The 20,190-nt window shown below is 40.9% G+C and overlaps 2 protein-coding genes across 2 annotated transcripts in view; one reads left to right on the top strand and one right to left on the bottom strand.

The window, feature by feature from the left end:
* Window positions 1–1,842: 1,842 nt before the first annotated feature.
* nup214 (nucleoporin 214) overlaps window positions 1,843–20,190 on the bottom strand; it is a gene marked incomplete at its 5' end in the record, with an annotated part of 63,112 nt that continues 44,764 nt past the window's right edge. The window contains one exon of the mRNA XM_083903082.1: window positions 1,843–1,965. Coding sequence (XP_083759208.1) covers window positions 1,953–1,965 — 13 coding nt within the window. The 3' untranslated portion in view covers window positions 1,843–1,952. The remainder of the gene's footprint in view (window positions 1,966–20,190) is intronic.
* On the top strand, window positions 11,071–18,506 carry fam78ab (family with sequence similarity 78 member Ab; the record flags this gene model as incomplete). Its single annotated transcript, XM_083903241.1, has 2 exons — window positions 11,071–11,354; window positions 17,981–18,506. Exons 1-2 carry the CDS (start codon window positions 11,092–11,094, stop codon window positions 18,504–18,506), a joined length of 789 nt encoding a protein of 262 aa, XP_083759367.1. The 5' UTR covers window positions 11,071–11,091.

The following is a 20,190-nucleotide window of genomic DNA, read 5'->3' as shown; positions in this document are numbered from 1 at the left end:
ACAAAAAAGGTGTTTTACCAGACACTTACGCACACTTACGCACACACACACACACACACATGGTTGCACTGGTGCCGTTTCCTGTCACATTACTTGCGGTTTCAAGTATTGCGATGGGAAAATAGTGTCAAAGGCTAAAGAAACACACCGTGGAACCGGTGGAATACAGAAGTCTGAGACCCTGACAGTAAATGATGTCGCATTAACACGTGAGATGATTGCTGCATGGATCAAATCTTTCTAAGATTAACAACTTACTCCAGGAACCATAATATTCAGTTACGGTCAAACAGCCTGAAACTCAAACTCAACCTTTGCTAAAGAAAATGTACATAGTTATCGCCCGGAAACAGCTTCACAATATTTTAAAATGTAATTCAGGATACAATAATAAATGAAGAGTTGTGTTTTTGCACCTCAGTGTGTTTAAAAGTGTTTCTTTTATTTCAGGGATTTCAGAGAGGTTCCAAATTCCAGTTTAAATTCACGAGGCGTGTATGTTTTACTGGCTGTCCAGCTTATTTTTATTAATAAGATGGAAAAACAAAGTAAAAACATGAAATACAGATTTCCTTTACAGAACAAGCCCAACTAATGTACAGTATTTACACACCAAATCACTGCACTGAAATACACTCGCAAAGAACAGACGCAGGTCTCTTTCAAATATAAGTTTAAAAAGAAAAAAAAGAGAAGAGAATGGAAATGAAAGGTGTACATTCTTGAAAAGTGTTACATGTTTTGAACCGACATCCTAAATGTGATCACTGGGGCACAGAATCTCTACTTATTTTGAATCATAAGCATCTGTTAAATTAATGTGCAAACTGTGGTAGCCTGCGGAAAACAAATTTTAAATGGCACGATTTAAAAAAAAAAAAATCATATTTGACCCCTTTAAGAAAAATATTACATTCTGCTACAAGTCGTTTTTCACACAAAAAATAAACAGAGTAGAAAATATCATCATCCCATCAGAAATAAACGAGTATATTAGTCATGCCAATTAGGAAAAACGTGGAATATCCAAATACTAATCACTTCGAGTGTCACATCCAGTATAACAGCCTTGCACAAAACTCTACTCAGTGTTAATCATAGTATAAGTATTTCACTAGTCCAAAAAGAAAGCACAAAACTTTACTCATGTTTTTATTTTCCTTATGAGGAAAAGAGGAAGAGATGAAAGCGTGGACATAACCGGAAGTAAAACTGGTAAAGAGAAGGACGGCTCATGGACGTCAGATAGAATTTAGTGAATTTAAGGATCGTGATTGTGGTTTAATGGCTCTGGATTTATGAGAATGAAAAATATAAAAAGAAGAGAAATCATTCCTTCCTAATTTTTCCTTTACAATATAAGCGCAGTAGAGGTGTGTGTGTGTGTGTGTGACTGAAACACTGAAACATGCCAGTGTGTGCATCTAGATATTAATGAACTTCTGTCCAAAGCCTGCAAATTTGAACCATTAGAAAAATAACTTACAAAATCTACCAATGCCCTTAATTTGTGGTTTATTTTTGGGTAAGTTTACCTAATGAGCCTTTCGTGCTAGTATAGTCTTATAAGAAGAGTTCAGAAAAAAGGGCTCCAGCTGAGCGTGCTGATTGAAATAATTGTCTGGCAGGTGCTCGACGACAGCCACACCGACTCCATTAAGCTGAAGTGGAACATGCCCAGCGCAAAGCCACACACCATATCAGTGAGGTGGTGTTTCCCCAGCAGCACTCGCGACATGCCCACCAGGAAGGCCCACAGCACCAAGAGTATGCGGAGCGGCACAGCCAAGACCAGGTGAGACAGCAGGAACTTGGAGACCATCGCGGCCCGGCTGGCGTGAGCGGCGGGGAAGGAGTAGATGTCCATGGCGACAGAGTCCAAGAAGCCCGGTGTCATCTCCCAGGGTCCTTTGCGCTTCACAAGCCTCTGGACTCCGGCCACAGTCATGACATCAAGGATGAGGGCTGTCACAGACAAGAAAAAAAGAAAAGAAGGGGCGTTATATTTCACGTACACAAAACGTGTCGACACCACATGTAGCTGCACAATCAGACTTGTTAAAAACACATAATTGTTCTTTCTTCTTGTGTAATGAAGAGCAAAGGAAGCTAAATGCAACCTTATGTGGTCACAGGAGACGTATGAAGTCTTATTTAGCACTATATCCATGTGATTAGATCACTGAGGAACAGGTCTGAGCAGGGCCTACCCTTTGTGTTTCTGGACAAAAAGTTTGTGAGCCACTGATTGAATCCATATAAAAATGCAAACAAGAGAAAAATAACTCATAACTATAGCTGGAGGACAAATGAAAATGCTCTTCCCCGATTAATCACATGTATTAAAATGTTACATCGCAGTGTTTTTGGTTTCTGACAGTTGTGGGCATTTAAAACCAAACAATCATAGCTTTATTTTAAGCATTATTGCCATATTAACTTTTATAGGGGATGACGTATCTGTCTCACTCTGTATGTGAAGAGAATCTGCATTTCTATGACTGAGCTTATCTTGGATGGATTTTTGCGATATAAGCCCGGTACGGTCATTTTAGACCATTTATGAGCTATGAAGCTGTTAACAACACATTTATGTCGAGTCATTTCAAAGACAAAACAGCCCAAACATGAGTCAGCTAAAATTTGCTGATTTGTATTTACATTTTTACAGTCTGCTTATAGTTTAGCATGCAACATGTATGATTTTTGGATTGGATTGATCGGATTTGACATTTTTTATCTGTCCGGTCGCGATTTTGACCAATATCAGACCGATACCAATACTGACCGATACCGTTATCCATCCCTACTTTTATGTAATGTCTTGATATCCTCTGTGAAGCACACGCATTCATGTTTTTTCTCAACAACAACATGAGAATCTGATGTCACCTCTTGCTTTATCCCACTGCAGCTATCCAATATTTTCCATTAATCGAGGACGCAAAATTATTATTATTTATTTTCCGATTACTCGATTAATCGAGGACTAATCGGTAGAATACTCAATTACAAAAACATGCTGCAGCCCTAGTAAGCTACATTAAATCAGCTTACATCAATGTTTACGTTAGCGTGGGCCGGGAAGCGTTAGCTACTGTATGCTTTGGGCTCAGATGCTGAATCATTGAGGACGTGCTGTTGTCGTACGCCAGTTGTAGTTTACAGTGGTTACACTGCACCTTGTATGCTTCTCGTGTAATTGTGAAATGGTCCCACACTTTGGACATTTTCTGCCTTTTACGGGCTGTTTCACCCAGCCTCCACAATAGTGCCAGCTGAAATCCGGAATGTGCAGTGTGCGTCTGCTAAAAACGGTCCGTGTGGAACAATGATCCCTGGGCTGAACAGGCCGCGCGAGTTAGGAATTAAACAAATACTCGAGGCAGAGTTTATGCCTGATAAGACCAAAATGCAGATAATGCATTTATAAGAGTAAAAAAACAAAACAGCAAAAAATAACTCTTGCATTTAAACGTAAATTGATCTATCGTTGACCAAAGATAACTCAAAAGTCAAAGTCAAGTTTGTTTGGAGTCTGCATACCACACATTTACAGATGCCTTTTATAGCTCAATGACACTCCCCCAAAAATACCCCAACCATCGCCATCTTCACACATGCCCAAACCAACCCTGCACAAAATAACTGTCAGGTGTCCGTTAGGCTGGCCTACTTCTATCTGCACCCGTTCACACACTGTCCCAAAGGGACGATTATTTTAACTTCTGTTCCAGCTCTTTATAGGCTGCTGCTGGTGAGGGTGCTGTCATTTTCTTACAGGGGGAGATGGAGAAGGAATGGAGAGGTGACCAGACTTGTCGAGAGTTTAAAAAAAAAAAACAAGGCAGACAGCGAGTCTGGTGCTATCCCATGGTGCACTGTGGCAGCAAATGTCTAAAAGAAACGGAGATGATACATCATATTATCATCTGTAAACACAAGCCTGTCAGTCTGTGGGGCCCCCTTCAGCTGATGATTCAGTTTGTTTGACATCATCGTCCCACAAAATGACCAAAGTCTTCAAGAATGTCCGTCAATGACTGAGCACAAAATACAGGTTTGCGGTGTACTCACATTGCACACCGCTGTTCAAAAGTTTGGGGTCACTTTGAAATGTCCTCATTTTTGAAGGATAAGCACTTTTTTTTTCAAGGAACATTAAACGATATAACATATAACATTAAATGAATCATAAACACACCGTATACATTGTTAATGTGGTAAACGACTATTCTAGCTGCAAACGTCTGGTTTTTAATGGAATATGTACATAGGTGTATAGAGGCCCATTTCCAGCAACCATCTCTCCAGTGTTCTAATGGTACATTGTGTTTGCTAATCACGTTGGAAGGCTATTGGATGATTAGAAAACCCTTGTGCAATTATGTTAGCACAGCTGAAAACAGTTTTACTGGCTCTTTGACGAAAGGGCAAAATGATTATTTTGAATAAAAATCATAATTTCTAATCTTGTCAATGTCTTGACTATATATTCCATTCATTTTGCAACTCTTTTGATGAATAAAAGTGTGACTTTTAATGGAAAACACAAAGAAATTGTATAGGTGACCCCAAACTGTGTACCTTCAGAATTCTGTGCCGTTTGAAACATCATGAGGACAGACAGGGCAGCTGCAGTCAGCACAGTGTGATAACACTATTGAAGTCAGCCTGGGGGAGGGGGGGCTCCCCCAGGCGGTCAGTCAGCACCCAGTTATTGATCACACAGTTACAAGTGTTTTCGTTTTGAGCGGTGAAACAGTTTCCATCACTAACATAGATCATGGACGATGAACTCAGATGACCAGTTCAAGGGGAAACTGCTAAATTAAAGAAAGAGTGAATGTTTCCATGTTTTTGCCCGATCAGAGTTTCTTCTTGCCCCACTACATTAACGTTTGGTCTGTCACTGTTTCCGCTGCATGGACTTGTCTAATAATATTGCATTGATTAATGAGAATATGCCACTAACATATCAGGGGAGAGGCGACTGATGAAATACATTGCAAAGGTCAGGCTTTTAAGGTGGTAATGGTTGGAAGGAAGGGTTGGCCGTGCTGCTAATTCTATTTTAGCAAAGTTTTCAATGATGGAAAGTATTTCAAGTTCCTGTCGAACTAGGCATGCCCTACCCAAAACTAAGATACTGTATATAATGATGTGAGCAAAATATATTTCTCTTCAGCTCCATTAAGTACTAAAACAAGGCACTAAATTCTGTTTGCCATGAAGTGAATGTGAAGATGGAGGAAATAGAGCAAAGCGATTGTTTCATGTTTCGCTAATGAGACAGCAAAATCATGGCTGGTAAGAGCTGCGGCAGTTAAACTAAACTAATGATTATTTTCGTAATTGATTACTCTTTCGATTATTTTCTCAATTAATCGTTTGGTCCATAAAATTTCAGAAAACTGAAAATTGTGTCAAATTAATTTCATTATCTTGGCCATGATAGTGGGTTTAAAAAGCAACAACAACAAAAACAGGTGATTGAATCTGTCTCCGAATTATACTCAACAAAAATATAAACGCACAAACTTGAAATGGTGAACAAAAATAGAATGTCATGACATTTGCTCTGATTCTTGATGCATTTGTTTATGGAATGATTTGTTTGACTCAAACCCAGTCGTCCAGTGTCACTTGGCCACTCCTATTGACTACAATCTCAGATTGAGTATTTCAACTCACGAGAGTCATGGAGCATGGCAGAGTGGTGGTCAATATGCGTGACCAGTACACAGACACTCCTTATGGTCTGGTCAATAAAAGGGCACACCAAAATGTGGACTTTTGTCACTTGTCAATATGCCACAGATGTCACAAATCATGAGGGAGCGTGCCATTGGCATGCCGAGTGCTGGGTTGAGCGTTACAGCTGTGGAAACACAACTGAATTACGCCGTATTCACCAGACATGTCACCTATCGAACACCTTTGGGATGTTCTGGATATGCGTGTCCACCAGCGGGTTCCGGTTCCCCAGAACGGCCGCCAACTTCAAGTGGCTCTGCAGGAGGAATGAGACAACATCCCCCAGGCCACGATCAACATCCTGGTGATGTCCATGCGTCGCCGGTGTACGGCTCTGCGTGAGGTTAATGGTGGACACACACGTTATTGAAGTTTGTGAACTTGGATCATCGATCCCCATTGTGTTCTTACTGCCATTACTCCAGGACTTTTTGAATTGATCCTAATGCTCACAAATTAAAGCCACTTTATTGATAAAGTTGTACTGTTATTTTTGATAGTTACTCTGTTTTGTCACATAACAATAACTACAAGTTTTTCTTCGTGCATTTATATTTTTGTTGAGTGTAGTTATTGAATAAATTGTTTTGTTTATTTTGGTACGTAAAAGTAGGTACTGAACAACCTTTTCTTTTTAACGTATTTGAACACCTGTATGACACAGCATATCCTGCTGTACAGGAGTGGCATCATTTTGAAATAACCCCCTAGACTCCTTGAGAAATGGAGTAATTAGGTCATTGGAGGAACAAGGTTACACAGAAACACGAGCTGAACTGCACACAGCAGCTGATAAGGATGGGAACATCACCTCGAGGTCTGCCGTTGGAGACGTGTCCAGTCGTCTTGTTTTCAAAAATACTTACGAAAGACATTTTAGCGCTGCAATGTTTGTATAACTATATAATTAAAACAGTGGGATGAGTAAAACAATGCAAAACAGAGCAGTCTGTGTGAGTCCAGTATTACATATTACTGTATGTTCCCCACCGACTGTTTAACATGATCATATTTTGACTCTGGACTGACAGATCATGAACAAGCATTTGAGATTAAACAATGTCCCAAACACAATATAACAGTGCCCTAAATCCTGAGATTTACAGGGGTTTCAATCAGAGATCAGTGTTGCTACGGCCAGAGGATTTGGACAGATTTTTGGTCAATAATCTGTGTTTTTGGGGCTTGTACAGACTGTGCACTGTCTGCAAATCAAATGGAATGCTCTTTGCTGCCTTAATATGTTGAACAAAATGCAACAGAGAGAGAGAGATAGAGAAAATAATGTATGTACAACAACAATGATGTTCTCATTTGTGGAACCTGATCAGATTAAAATGTGTGAACAAGATTAATGTCTGAATTCATTTCTACAACCTTGACATGTTAGTAAATCCTTTACTCAATCCAAATAACTTTTAATCCCGACTAAATATATGCATGTCGCATTGTGATGCCATGGAACCGTGGTTCTGTAAGAGGAATAAACAGAACAGAACAGAGAAGCTGTGAAATAAAACCCCTCCTTTTATTACATTCCCGTTCACTTTACAGCACAAGCCTTACACTTGTTGCTGGTTTGTCCTCCTGCAAACTCTGAGATTGCATCTTTGGTCTACGACGCTGACGTGGCACCATCACATGGTGGTTAAGTTGTGCTTACACCTATAGGTGCAACTAACGATTGTTTTCATAATCAATTAATCTGTCGTTTATTTTCAGGATTAATCGTTTGGTCCATAAAATGCTATAAAACGTTGATCAGTGTTTGTCAAACCTGGAAATGACGATGTTCTCGAATGTCCTGTTTTGTCAACAAACCAAAATGATTCAGTTTTAATTATTTCTTTGTTTGCATTTCAGGGAACACATTCCTTGTTTAGTGAAAGTTTTATCTGGCAATGTTATACCTGATTCTGATAATGTGGCATCAATCACAAAGTAGGTACATCTTAAAGTTTTCATGCTGACATGTTCATTTCTGCGACTGCATGTGTGCATGATTTGATCAGACTGACACTGGTGGGAACACAGGTGTGTAAAAAAAGTATGACTAATATTGTGAGAGGGGGTCATTTTAGTGGATTTGCTCTTGGTGTGAACTTGGACCTTGCATCATTGACAGACTGGTGAGTGTGATGTGCCATTTACCAAGCAGCAGGTTGACCAGGACCTCTTGTCCAGCCAGAGTGTTACTCCTCGTCAGACACACAATGGTGCCAATGATCCACGTGATGCCGTGCCCCGTGAGCGCTAACAGGCCGACCATGGAGCGGCAGCCTCCCCAGGAGGCGGACGTGGAGGCGCACACCCCCAAGCGCTTGGACAGACAGATGTCAATGGCGAGCAGGGAGTTCATTGCGATCCCCTTGAAAGAAGGGTTCAGCTGCATGCAGTCCTCCTCTGGCATCTTGCCGGGCTCTCGCCGGTCTTTGCTGCCATTGTCGGCGGGTTCTTCACTCGGAGGGTTTGGAGTTTGGTTCTTGCTCTGACTCGGTCGCCTCGCGCTGCCCCGGTTCACGGAGGGACCGCCACCGCCACCGCCGCCACTGCCGCTGCTGCTGCCGCCGCGGATGGGCGGTTGGTTCAAGGACATGAACTCGGGTCTACCCAGGACGCTGTTTCTCTCCCGAGTCCTGGATCTCACATTGTAACTGGACGGCATGTCTGGATTTAGGGCAGAGTTCGCCTCTGTGGGTGCAATAAGCGATAGTCAATCTCCGGAAGATAATTCAAGTGGTGCGGATTCACCACGGCGGAGAAATGCCCCAGGATAAACCCCGTCACCCACTCCCCTTACCCCCCCTGGACTTATATATATTTAGACCATCTGGAATGTGCAAATGGCCATGCTGTTTATACCATGCAGACAGGCGGGGGGTGTATTGAATGGCATTTAGCTCGGCCAATCCAGAGAAACACGATATACAGCGTGGGGACAAAATAACAACATGCGCATATTACGCCACAGCACAGCTACAAAACAAGCGCACGCAAGGGAAGGTGCAAGGAATACGCAATACACGGTGTTGTCATCTTACCAGGCAAAGGCTGAGCAGCTATGTGAACCAAACAGCATTACTCTGAAATCCTCTCTGTAAGCCACGAAACAACGTCTCACCGAAACACCGAAAGAGCGCGCACACGCGACAGAATCCACGCGAACAATGAGCCAAGAATCAACAAGAAAGGAGGAGAAGACAATGGAGCGCAGCCTGCACAGCGTTTGTTTTCCATCACCCCGTACGCATTTGACGTAGTTTACGCACAGAGCGGATTCAACTACGCCGTTGCGCAATTGTGGAGCGGAGTTCTCCAAGGTGCTTAAACCAGACAGCGGGAAAAGGGAGCACAGTCACGATTGTACTGGTGCAACAACAACATGAAGAGCAAATAAATAAAGCCTGTCCCTATTTTGTCCCGGAAATGCTCCAAACTCAACAAAACCAGAACAATATAGACCATCTATCTATCTATCTATCTATCTATCTATCTATCTATCTATCTATCTATCTATCTATCTATCTATCTATCTACCTCTTCAAGACATTTCTAAAAGATATACGTGCGATAAATCAACCACAGCTTCATTTTACGCACACTCTTTAACAGATCAACACAAAAGGTCTTATGGAACCAATTCAGCTAAATAATTTGGCATAAAAAAAAAATCTCCTGCAAGTTTAATAAATATACACATATATATACATATACATATATATATATATATATATATACATATATATATATATATGTATATATATACATATATACATACACATATCTAACGTATATGTATATGCATATATACGTATATACTGTACATATACGTATATATATATATATATACATACATATATATGTATATATACGTATACACACATGTATACACACATGTATACACACATACACACATGTATACACACGTATACACATGTATTGTCCTGCAGCTTTTCTGGTGACTTTGCCGCACCCAACAGAAAGCGCCCTTCTTGCCTACATTTCCCAGCATGCTCGCAGCTCAGGGCGGAAGTGTCGTCTCGGAGATACTTATAGTGCTGTTTCCCAGGCTGTTGAAATAGACCAATGCGTCGCGGGGTGAACCTGCCGTCGCAGCAGCAGCAGCAGCAGCAGCGATGGGACGAGCTCAGAGGAATGACAGCCTGTGCAGGAATCTAGGCTGAAACTGTGCATCCCGTCGCAGAGGGAGAGACGGCGGCGCTCGGCACCGGGACAACTATGTGATAATTTGTCCGTCCTGAGAGAGATTTTATTTTTTCATTTATATTTTAATCCACTACAAATGTGAAGAATGGATCCGGTGAAGAAGTGGGCGCTGAAGACACGGCGGTGTCCTCTGGGTGTAGCGGTGCTCCGTCTCAAACTCGACTGTGGATGTGCGGGAATGCTGCCTCTCCGTGTGGGACGGTGAAATAATGTGCAGCAGATATAGGGAGCGGGTGTGAGTGGAGGAGATAAAGGGAATAATTACCTCTCTGACCGAAGACTGTGAGCGGAACCCGACGCTCACTCTCAACACATTGGAGACTTTCTGCTGAACTGTTTTATAGGTACACTTCTTTTTTTTTGTGCATGTCGTTATAGGATTCCCACAGTTGCGCCACGTGAACCTTTAATCCGCACATGTATTAATGTCCAATCGCGCAATCTGATAATTGAACTGAGTCTATTGCGGATTAAACGGACACAGCAGCGTCACATCTGATCTGCCATTTGTCGTTTGTAAATGTCCAGCTTAACTTAGATGTTTTTTTTAAACGCCATCTGGATGATGATGATGATGATTATGATGATATTTCAGGCGAGGGATTCGCCTTTAATATAATAAAGACTCACACAAAGGGAAATGCGACGCGAAGATGTAACATTAGTAGTCTTTTTGGTTAATTATTCATAATCAACCTGAACCTTTTACGCACACCTTTCCACTGGATGCATGTTGCCAGCAGGTGAAGTCTTTTTCTTTCTTTTTTTTTGCAGTAGAGCTCATTGACGAAGCAGTGACTTGTATCTCGGCTGCATGAAAACACCAAAATGCACGGATAAGGAGAGTTATTGCCAATGCGCTTGTTTGTTGAAGTTGCTTTTTACGCACGGAAAAGCACGCGCTCTACAAATATGAAGACAGTGTAAGCCTCCTCTCCTTCTCCTCCTCTGTGATGCATGACACTTTTTTGATACCCATAAGCATTCTTGAGGGCTTGATATGACGAGGAAACGTCTGTGGTGATCTCCCTGCTGTTTCCATGCGTCTGTCTCCTCCTCCAGACCTCTGCCGGACGTTGTTGTGGATTGTGTTGCTGTTTAAAAGCAATGGGCTGCATCCAGAGTATCAGGTGTAAGCCCAAGAGTTTCCGAGACAGTGTCATCGTCCTGGAGGTGAACTCTTCCATCGATTCGAACCCCACCAGCATCGACGAGTCAAACAGCGTGGTGCTGCGTTACCGGACACCGCACTTCCGCGCGCATGCCCAAGTCCTGGTGCCGCCGGTGTCCTGTCAGGAGACGTGGACCATCGGGTGGATTCAAGCGTGCAATCACATGGAGTTCTTCAATACATATGGAAACAAAGGGATGTGAGTATCACGGGGTTCTTTCTTACAGCATCTGCTGGTTGGTTTGGACTCAGTGTCTGGATGATGTTTGAATTCAGAACCTGCACCGACACGCGGTCAATTTGCTGCAGATTATGTGCTAATTAACTGAGAATGTAGTTTAAACAGTGACTATATCAAAAAGACACGTGGCTGCTATTAGATTGTTCTGAAATTCGTGTTTATTTCAGTATATGCGTCTCCTCTCATACCTTGCAGTGCTGCAACTATCAGTTATAAATAATTATATATTCGTTATAAACGACTTACTGAATAATATACGACTATAAAGTGTGAAAAAGTGAAACCTGACAGATGTCAGAGTGACACCTTCTCCTGTTTTGACTAACCGACACCAAAGGTTTCAGTTTCCTGTCAGCTCTGCCACTTGAGAAGCAAATTCTCAAGATTTTTTTTTTTTATTATTATTTCATACTTTTTTTTGTTTAATTTACACTAAACACTGAATGCTAATGAGCAGAAAGAGGAAAGCAAATATGGCCAGGCAATAAATTCTACCTCAGTTGCTTTAGTATTAAAATGTAAACCAGTTTACTGTCAGACTCCAACAGACAAAAAGAGAAACTTTTCTTCTTTTGGATTGTGAGTGTTTGAGTTCCTGTTTTTGGACTGCATGATAAAATGGGGGAATATATCCTCCAGTTGTGAAACTGTGGCATGTCCAAGTTCATATACCTCCAGGAAGATATAGCATTGGTAGAAACGAGAAGAGGAATGGACTTGTTCAATTAGTGGCTCAGCTGCTATGTGCAGTGCTGTATGTGAGAGTGTAGCTCCACGTTGGCAGACAACAAAGTACTTGAAAACCCGACAGATACAAGTGCAGTACAGTGTGCTGGAAAATAATTGCTCTGACCTGTCGGATGCTTCCGTTTGTCTATACAGTCGTTTTGCACCAGGGGTTATTAACAAGACAAACACCAACAAAAAACAGCTTTAAAATACACCTTTAAGTTATTTTTTTATATACAGTATATCCTTTTAGTAGTGTGTTTGTGTGTTGGTATTATTTGCAGCTGTGGGCAACCACATGCACCCAAAATATGCTTTATCTATAGACGCTGCAGCAGAGGATGTTTGAGTGCTGCACGTCTAAGATTAGAGACCCGGTCGCCTCCCCTGAACCTCCACCCCATCACGGCCCCATGACTATATGTGTGTTAGTGTCAGTATGAGAGAATCAGAAAGCCTTCAAAGGCCTTTCGTAAAATTAATGTCTCTTTTACATGGTCGTATTGTAAATATTTACGTTTTTATCTCGCTGAAGTTTAGTTGGCATTCAAGGTCTTTTGTCTATATATATATATATATACATATACATACACACCTATATATATATATATATACATATACATATACGTGTGTGTGTATATATATTTATCTTAATGTTTGAATAGTCTAAAATTCATGTTTCCTAAATTTGGTGATATATCAACTTCCTTCCTTGATACTCCAGGGCAAATAATATTGTATACCTATAGTATTAATCAGAGCTGCAACTAATGATTATTTTCCTTATCGATTAATCTGTCGATTATTTTCACAATTAATCATTAAGTCCATAAAATGTCAGAAAATGATAATGAAACGTTGATCAGTGTTTGTCAAACCTGGAAATGATAACTTTCACGAATGTCTTGTTTTGTCCACAAACCAAAATGATTCAGTTTTAATGATTTCTTTGTTATCTGGAGCAAAAAAAACCGAAGGAAATATTCACATTTAAGAAGCTAAAACAATCGGAAATCTTGTTTGAATCATGAAAAAAGCTTTTATCAAAATAACAATCAATAGCAATTATCAAAATAGTTGACCATTCATTTAATAATCAATGAATAATTGATGAATAATCGATTCATCGAGCCAGTCAAGAACACCGTTAGAGCCGAGTCAGACATGCACGCTGTGTGCTTATTGGCTCAGAGACCATGGTGAGATTAGGGACTGAAATTTGATATCCAATGACAAACAAATTCTCAATATTAGATGACACAGAGGAAGTTTGATATCTTGTCAATAATACCACTAAAACTATTTAAGTTCGACGCCCCCGCCCCTGTCTAGAGCTCAAGTTACATCTTCAGATGCCTCGTCTCGTTTGACCAGTTGTTCAAAATCCAAATATACTCACTTTACTATGGCCGTAAAATGTGAACTTATCATTAGAGCTGAAACAATTATTAAATTTTGATAATCGGTTTTAAGCTTTTTACATGATTAAAACAAAAATTCTGATTGTTTTATCTTCTTAAATGTGAATATTTTCTCTGTTTCTTTGCTCCACATAACAAAGAAATCATTAAAACTGAATCATTTTGGTTTGTGGACAAAACAAAGACATACAAGAACATCGTCATTTCCAGGTTTGACAAACACTGATCAACGTTTATTTTTTTTCAACATTTTCTGACATTTTATAGACCAAACGATTCATCGATTACGAAAATAATCGTTAGGTGTAGCTCTACTTATCATGAAGATATTTTTTTTAAAAAGGTAGCATTTACCCCTCGTATCATTTAGAGTTAATTTCTGACACAAGACTCCATTCATAATAGCCACTTAGTGGCATTTGTCAACGATGAGACAGCAAAGATAAGCAGCGGCTTTTTCACATGTGGGAATCTGCTTTAAGCTGAATGAGACAACATCGCTCTATAGAAAGGAAATAGCAGCTCAAAATGAAGAGATAACTTCCTGAAATGCATGTGTGAATAAAGTAAAACTGTATAAACTGTTTATAGACACTATATACAAATCTCCTCTCTACAGTGCAATTAACGGACCGCATGTACACTCTGAATCTTTTTCGCTCATGTGCTCAAATTCAAATGTAATCATATTCACAGACAGAGTTTCAGGGGAGCTTATGAAGGTCACTTCATTCTCCACGTTCATTTCTAAGTCGCTCTTAGGATGCGAGAGAGGAGCCTGTGCTCACGTTAACTCGCTTCTTTAAAAGGTAGTGGGATTTCATTGTGCTGTGATTACACACGACAGCTGAGGATTGTAATTTGGATGATTTCTCATTTGGCTCGGGGATGATGTGCTCTGGATTCCGGACACGTTCGCCGCCTCTCTCTCCTGCTGCTTCAGAGCAGTTTTACAGAGTAGTAGGTTTGGACAGCATGTGTGTGTATTTATAGACCGGCACAAACACATGCTCATACATGTACTGATGTGTGGATGTGTGTTGTGATTATGCTGTGTTGCCCACCCCAAAAAATAGCTAAAATTAGCATCGATTTGAAATATTGTCATTCCAAACCAACTGTGCTCAACGCGTGATTCTCTCGTGTGTCGCACCAAAACTGCAGAAACAGGAAATGAGCCATTTTCACATCGCTTCTTTCGTTATGATTGAACTTTCTCGGTAGAGAAACAGTTTCAGTCCTTGCTAAAGCCGCTTGCTAAATTTGCGCAACCCTGCAGTGCCGTCAACACTCTCAACATTAGAAATAGCTTCTTTTTTTTTGTCTGAGTTGAGTCACATCTCAATGAGAAGAGCACATGGCTTCTCACTTTGTCAAACAGGAAACTGTCGCAACCTCCGCACACCGCTGCAATGCCTCGCAGGCTGCTTTAGTTGCATAAACTAAGGCTCAGCATCAACACATTTACTGTGTGTCCCAAATGTTTAATTTCCATCCGATTCGGCACTTTAATGTTTTAGTGTCAAGTCCCACTATTAAACAAGCAACACACGTGTCATCTCAATATTGGTTCATTTGGTCCCGTTTGCGTTTTTAAGCTTTACAGTTGCAGCTGTTTGCAGAGGGAGGAAGGAGGAGGATCTCACAGCTGCTCTTCAGTGAGGCAGGTAGAACGAGGCTACAAGACCTCCCAAAACCTCCCAGGAGTGTTGTTTGCACACACTATTGAACAATGCAGAAATTGCAGCCTTTAGGTCAAATAATACTACTTTGTAGTAGGGCTGCAGCTATCTAATATTTTTGTCATGGAGTATTCGATCAATAATTTTTCGATTAATCGAGGACGCAAAACACAAAATTATATTATTTATTTATATTTTTTTAAATCCGATTACTCAATTAATCAAGGAATAATCAGTAGAATACTAAATTACAAAAATACTTGATAGCTACAGCCCTGGTAAGCTACATTAAATCAGCTAACATCGTGTGCTGGAAGCGTTAGCACCTGGATGCTATCGGCTCAGATGCTGAATCACTGAGGGCGTGCTGTTGTGGTACGCCAGTTGTTGTGTACAGTGGTTACACTGCACCTTGTTGGCTTCTTGTTTTTTAGCGTTTCACTTTCTGTCTTTCAAATCAGAAGTATCACACATGCTTGATATTTACGACTGAACAGTTGGGGGAGTTGTTAGCAGAACCCAACAATAACCAATGAGCGAATTGAGTGCGAAGGACAACACAAACTTGATAGCACAAAGCTGTTAACACATTTGTGCCGAGTCATTTCTCCAACTGTGTAACAAATACCGTACATTTTTAGGAATTGGTTAGCTTTAGCTATGCACGACTTGTTGCTACTATGTAAACATTGTATCTTTTAGCTAACAATGTCAAATATGTATTATCATAATAATAATAATAATAATAAACAAGTTATCTTTTTCAAATGAGTCAAGCTACTCCACAGTTCATCCAAGACCATAATACTGGGTACAAGTGCCCCCTCACTGGTCATCGATGCCGAGAGCTCAGGTGGCGTTTGCAATAACCGACATGCTCAGGGGGGCACATTGCAACACAGTTCAGTCATTTCTTCTTTGACGAACTGTGTGAATCCCAGAGGTTCTGCCACACACACACACAGGCAGTGTAGACACAAACAGGAAATGAGCCAGATCGCATGTATGAATGTCCTCAGTGGGCAGATGATTTCATGTTGCATATTGTACCTGTGTGCACTCTGCTAAATGTTCCGTCTCTTGGAACCTCCGCTCTTGACAGCATATTCCTACTACTGATGTACATTTTACCCTCATTCATTTTGAATCATGGCAATTTCACTTGCCTGTCAAAAACAAAATGATATTTAACTGGACTTATTGTTCAATATCTGATGGAAAGTACCATTCATACACACTTGAATCAACAATTAACAATCAACAAATGTCCTTTAGATTCAAAAAATCTCTTGTGTTTCTCAGTTTCCACATTTCCAAAATGGGAGACGTCAAAACAGACGGAGGCTTCCTCAACATTAGGCTGGTAAAGCGATACGGCTGCAAAAGCCCACCACACGTTTCAGAAGTGAATTCTACTCCTTCAAAACGTCGGTCAGCAGAATGACAAGATAAATGCCTCTCACCCTCTCCTCTGCCTGCTGAGTCATATGAAAGACGCAGCATACAAATAAAGTCAGACGTTTCTATGTGCTCGGAAGGCCGTGTTTGTCCAAATTATAAAGCTGGATATTCAAATAAAGTCATATTCTGTGGGCATTAGCTGAGAGGATTATGTGATTATCTTCCACACAAAAATGCACATATGCACATTTTCAAAGGACAAGCTAATTAGAGCTGAAACGATTAATTGATTATTTATTATTATTTTCGGACTTTTTTTGGACTAAACGATTAATCGATTATGAAAATAACCGTTAGTTGCAGCTCGGGAGCTAATGTGACGTCTCTGGGTGAGTACAAAAATCACAACATGAATCCCGGCCACCCAGGTCGTAGGTCATGTGGCTGTGATCACACCGCTATCTCCCCTGCTCTGCTGCTCCTGCAGCTTCAGGCAAGGAAAGGTAATCCGTTCGCCGGAGTGGACAGAAAATCAATAGGTGGACAGAGAAGTACCAGGTCACTTAAGCTGTCCAGTGTTGCCTGCTGCTGTGTGTGTGTGTGTCACAGTAATTTATTTTATTGTGTTGTATTTTTTTTCATGCAGCAGCCTGGAAATGGGTGGAAAGTGCTGACTGTGAGGATTTCAATTAACCTTTCGCATCCGTCTCGTGTTGAGGGACGGACCGTTACGGAGATACAAACACAAAACGACTAGTTTGTACAGGAAGGATTAGATTGTTTTACACAAGGTGTCATTTGGTACGGTTTATTGTGTCAGAAATAAATAATAAGAGGGGCCAAGAAACATGTAAAGGCAAATAATGAATTGTAGAGCTGAAATGAATCTATTATTAATCCATTACTAAATCAACTGTTTTGATAACCGATGAATCGCTTTGAAGCTTTTTTTAATTTTAAAATTTAAAATTTTTATTAAAACAAGATTTCTGATTGTTTTAGCTTCTTCAGTGTGAATATTTTATTTGTTTCTTTGTTCCACATAAAGAAATTAATAAAACTGAACAATTTTGGATTGTCGTCAAAAACAATAATTAGTACGTCCAAGTTGTGATGTTTTGATCTCAATAAATTAGTGCTGGGCACGTTAACCACTGTTAACGGCGCCAACGTTTCCATGACAACTGGAAAAAGACGTGTGTGACGTCATGTTTACATGCCGCGGAACTGGAGTCCAGGCACCTTTAACCAGTTAGCGCCGTTAGCTATGACGTCACGCGCGTCTTTTTCCGCACTACAATAAATGCAAAAAAATAAGCTCTGTTGCTAACAGTTCCTTTGTTACTTCCAGGTCGAGTTGGGAGCTGCCGGACCTGCGAGACGGCAAGATCCAGGCCATCAGCGACTCAGACGGTGTTAACTACCCATGGTACGGCAACACCACGGAGACCTGCACTGTTGTAGGCCCCACCAAGAGGGACAGCAAATTCACCGTTAGCATGAATGACAATTTCTACCCCAGCGTGACTTGGAGTGTGCCAGTCAGCGACAGCAACGTGCCTCAGCTTAGCAGCATCCGCCGCGACCAGAGCTTTATGACCTGGTTGGTAGCCATCAACCAGGCCACCTCGGAGACTCTCGTACTGCAGACAATCCGCTGGAGGATGCGGCTCCACATCAAAGTGGACCCCGACAAGCCTCTGGGTCAGCGGGCTGTTCTTAACGAGCCTGTGATCCAAGAACAGCCCCAGATCCTGGGCAAGAACGAGTCCATACCCTCTAATGCCATGGTCAAGCCCAACGCCAATGACGCCCAGGTGCTCATGTGGCGGCCAAAGAATGGTGACCCGGTGGTGGTCATCCCACCAAAATACTGACCTGCTCACTGACCAGGCTGGCCTTGGATACTTTTTTTTTATTCCTGCTCTTCACCAGCTCGCACTGCTTTAGCCCTTCTTTGACTTTAATTTCCTTCTGTTTTTGCCTCTTTTGTGTGAAATCAAGTGACAGAGAGAACAAAAAAAACAGGCAGAGACAAAGCTCTGAGGGGAAAAAAAAAAAAACCCAGCTGAGTGGAAGCGAGTTGGAAATACGTTTTGAACTGGAAGTGAACAAAACTGCAACCATTCTACCTTCAAATGGGGTCGGGTCTCACTGTGCTAAATTAGGATTTTTTTTTTTTTTTTTTAAGAATGAAAAAAAGAATGAGTATTTTTTTTTATATATATATTTGTTGGCTGTGCAGGTCAATTGAAGGTTTCTGAGTGTGGGTGGATCATAGTATTAACTTTTATTTATGGTTGGGAGAGTGCATCACACTTTCTTTTGTCGTTTTTGCCGTCATGCAAGTGATTTCAGTACTTAAAAAACAAAAAAAACAAAACATGCAAGACATTCAATCCATGCTGCCTTAATTAAGTTAACACCACTTTCCACTGCAAACATTTTCGCCTTAAACAAAGAGCAGTATTTTTGCTCGTTTGTCGCGTTCTGTTCAGACTGTTGGTGCTGGCATGTGTGGGTTTAGGACGGGATTAACACCACAGAAGGAGATTCGGACTTGAAATTTGGGATTTTGTGTTCAGCTGCATTTACCTCACAGATATTTTGCCTCACAAAACCAGCATCATGTGAAGGAACAGCTACAAACCAGGCCATCAGTGCGTTATGCAACAAGAGACGCTACTCTGTGCAGAAAATACCCGTAAAAGCCAACTCCTGTCACTTCAGTACATTGAACTATATGTGCAATAACAACCCGAGTAAAAGATACCGAAAAGCACACTCAACCTCATTCTACTTCACTTTATTCTCTTTAGTGGCAGCTGTAGTGCTCGTCGTCCTTTCTATCGCTATCGCTCCATCTCAGGGCCCATTTTCACTTCCTTCTGTTCTACTTCTTCATCCGTCTCGTCAACTCTTTCTTGCCACATGTGATGTGAGTGCATGTTTATGTTGCACTCACACCAAACACAATACTTAAAGAATGAAATAGCAGTCACAGACTGGGGGACTTTACTTTTAGCAAGCAGAATATAAAACTCCTTTGACAATCATTCACATTTATAGGGCTGCAACGATTACTCGAGTAACTCGATTACACAAAAATAGTATTTGCTTAATTCCTATCTGCGGCCTGTTCAGCACAAGGATCATTGTTCCACACGGACCGCTTTAGCAGACGCACAGCACACATCCGTATTTCAGGTGGTGCGATGGCGGAGACGGAGAGTGAAACACGCTTGAACAAGAAGCCAACAAGGTGCAGTGTAACCACTGCAAACGACAACTGGCGTACCACAACAGCACGTCCTCAATGATTCAGCATCGAAGCCGATAGCATCCAGGTGCTTACACTTCCAGCACACGCTAACGTAAACATTGAGCTGATTTAATGTAGCTTACTGGGGCTGCAGCTATTGAATATTTTTGTTATGTATAGTATTCTACCGATTATGCCTTGATTAATCAAGTAATCAGATTAAAATGTATAAAAAATAACATTTATTTATTTTCTTTAAAAAAATTAAATTATAATAATTTTCTTGATTAATCTAAAAA

The sequence above is a fragment of the Microchirus variegatus genome (genome assembly GCF_963457635.1).
Source record: "Microchirus variegatus genome assembly, chromosome: 16".
In the NCBI taxonomy this organism is placed as follows: Eukaryota; Metazoa; Chordata; class Actinopteri; order Pleuronectiformes; family Soleidae; genus Microchirus; species Microchirus variegatus.
Note: the sequence above shows the minus strand (reverse complement) of the source record. Positions and strands in the feature narration are given on the sequence as shown.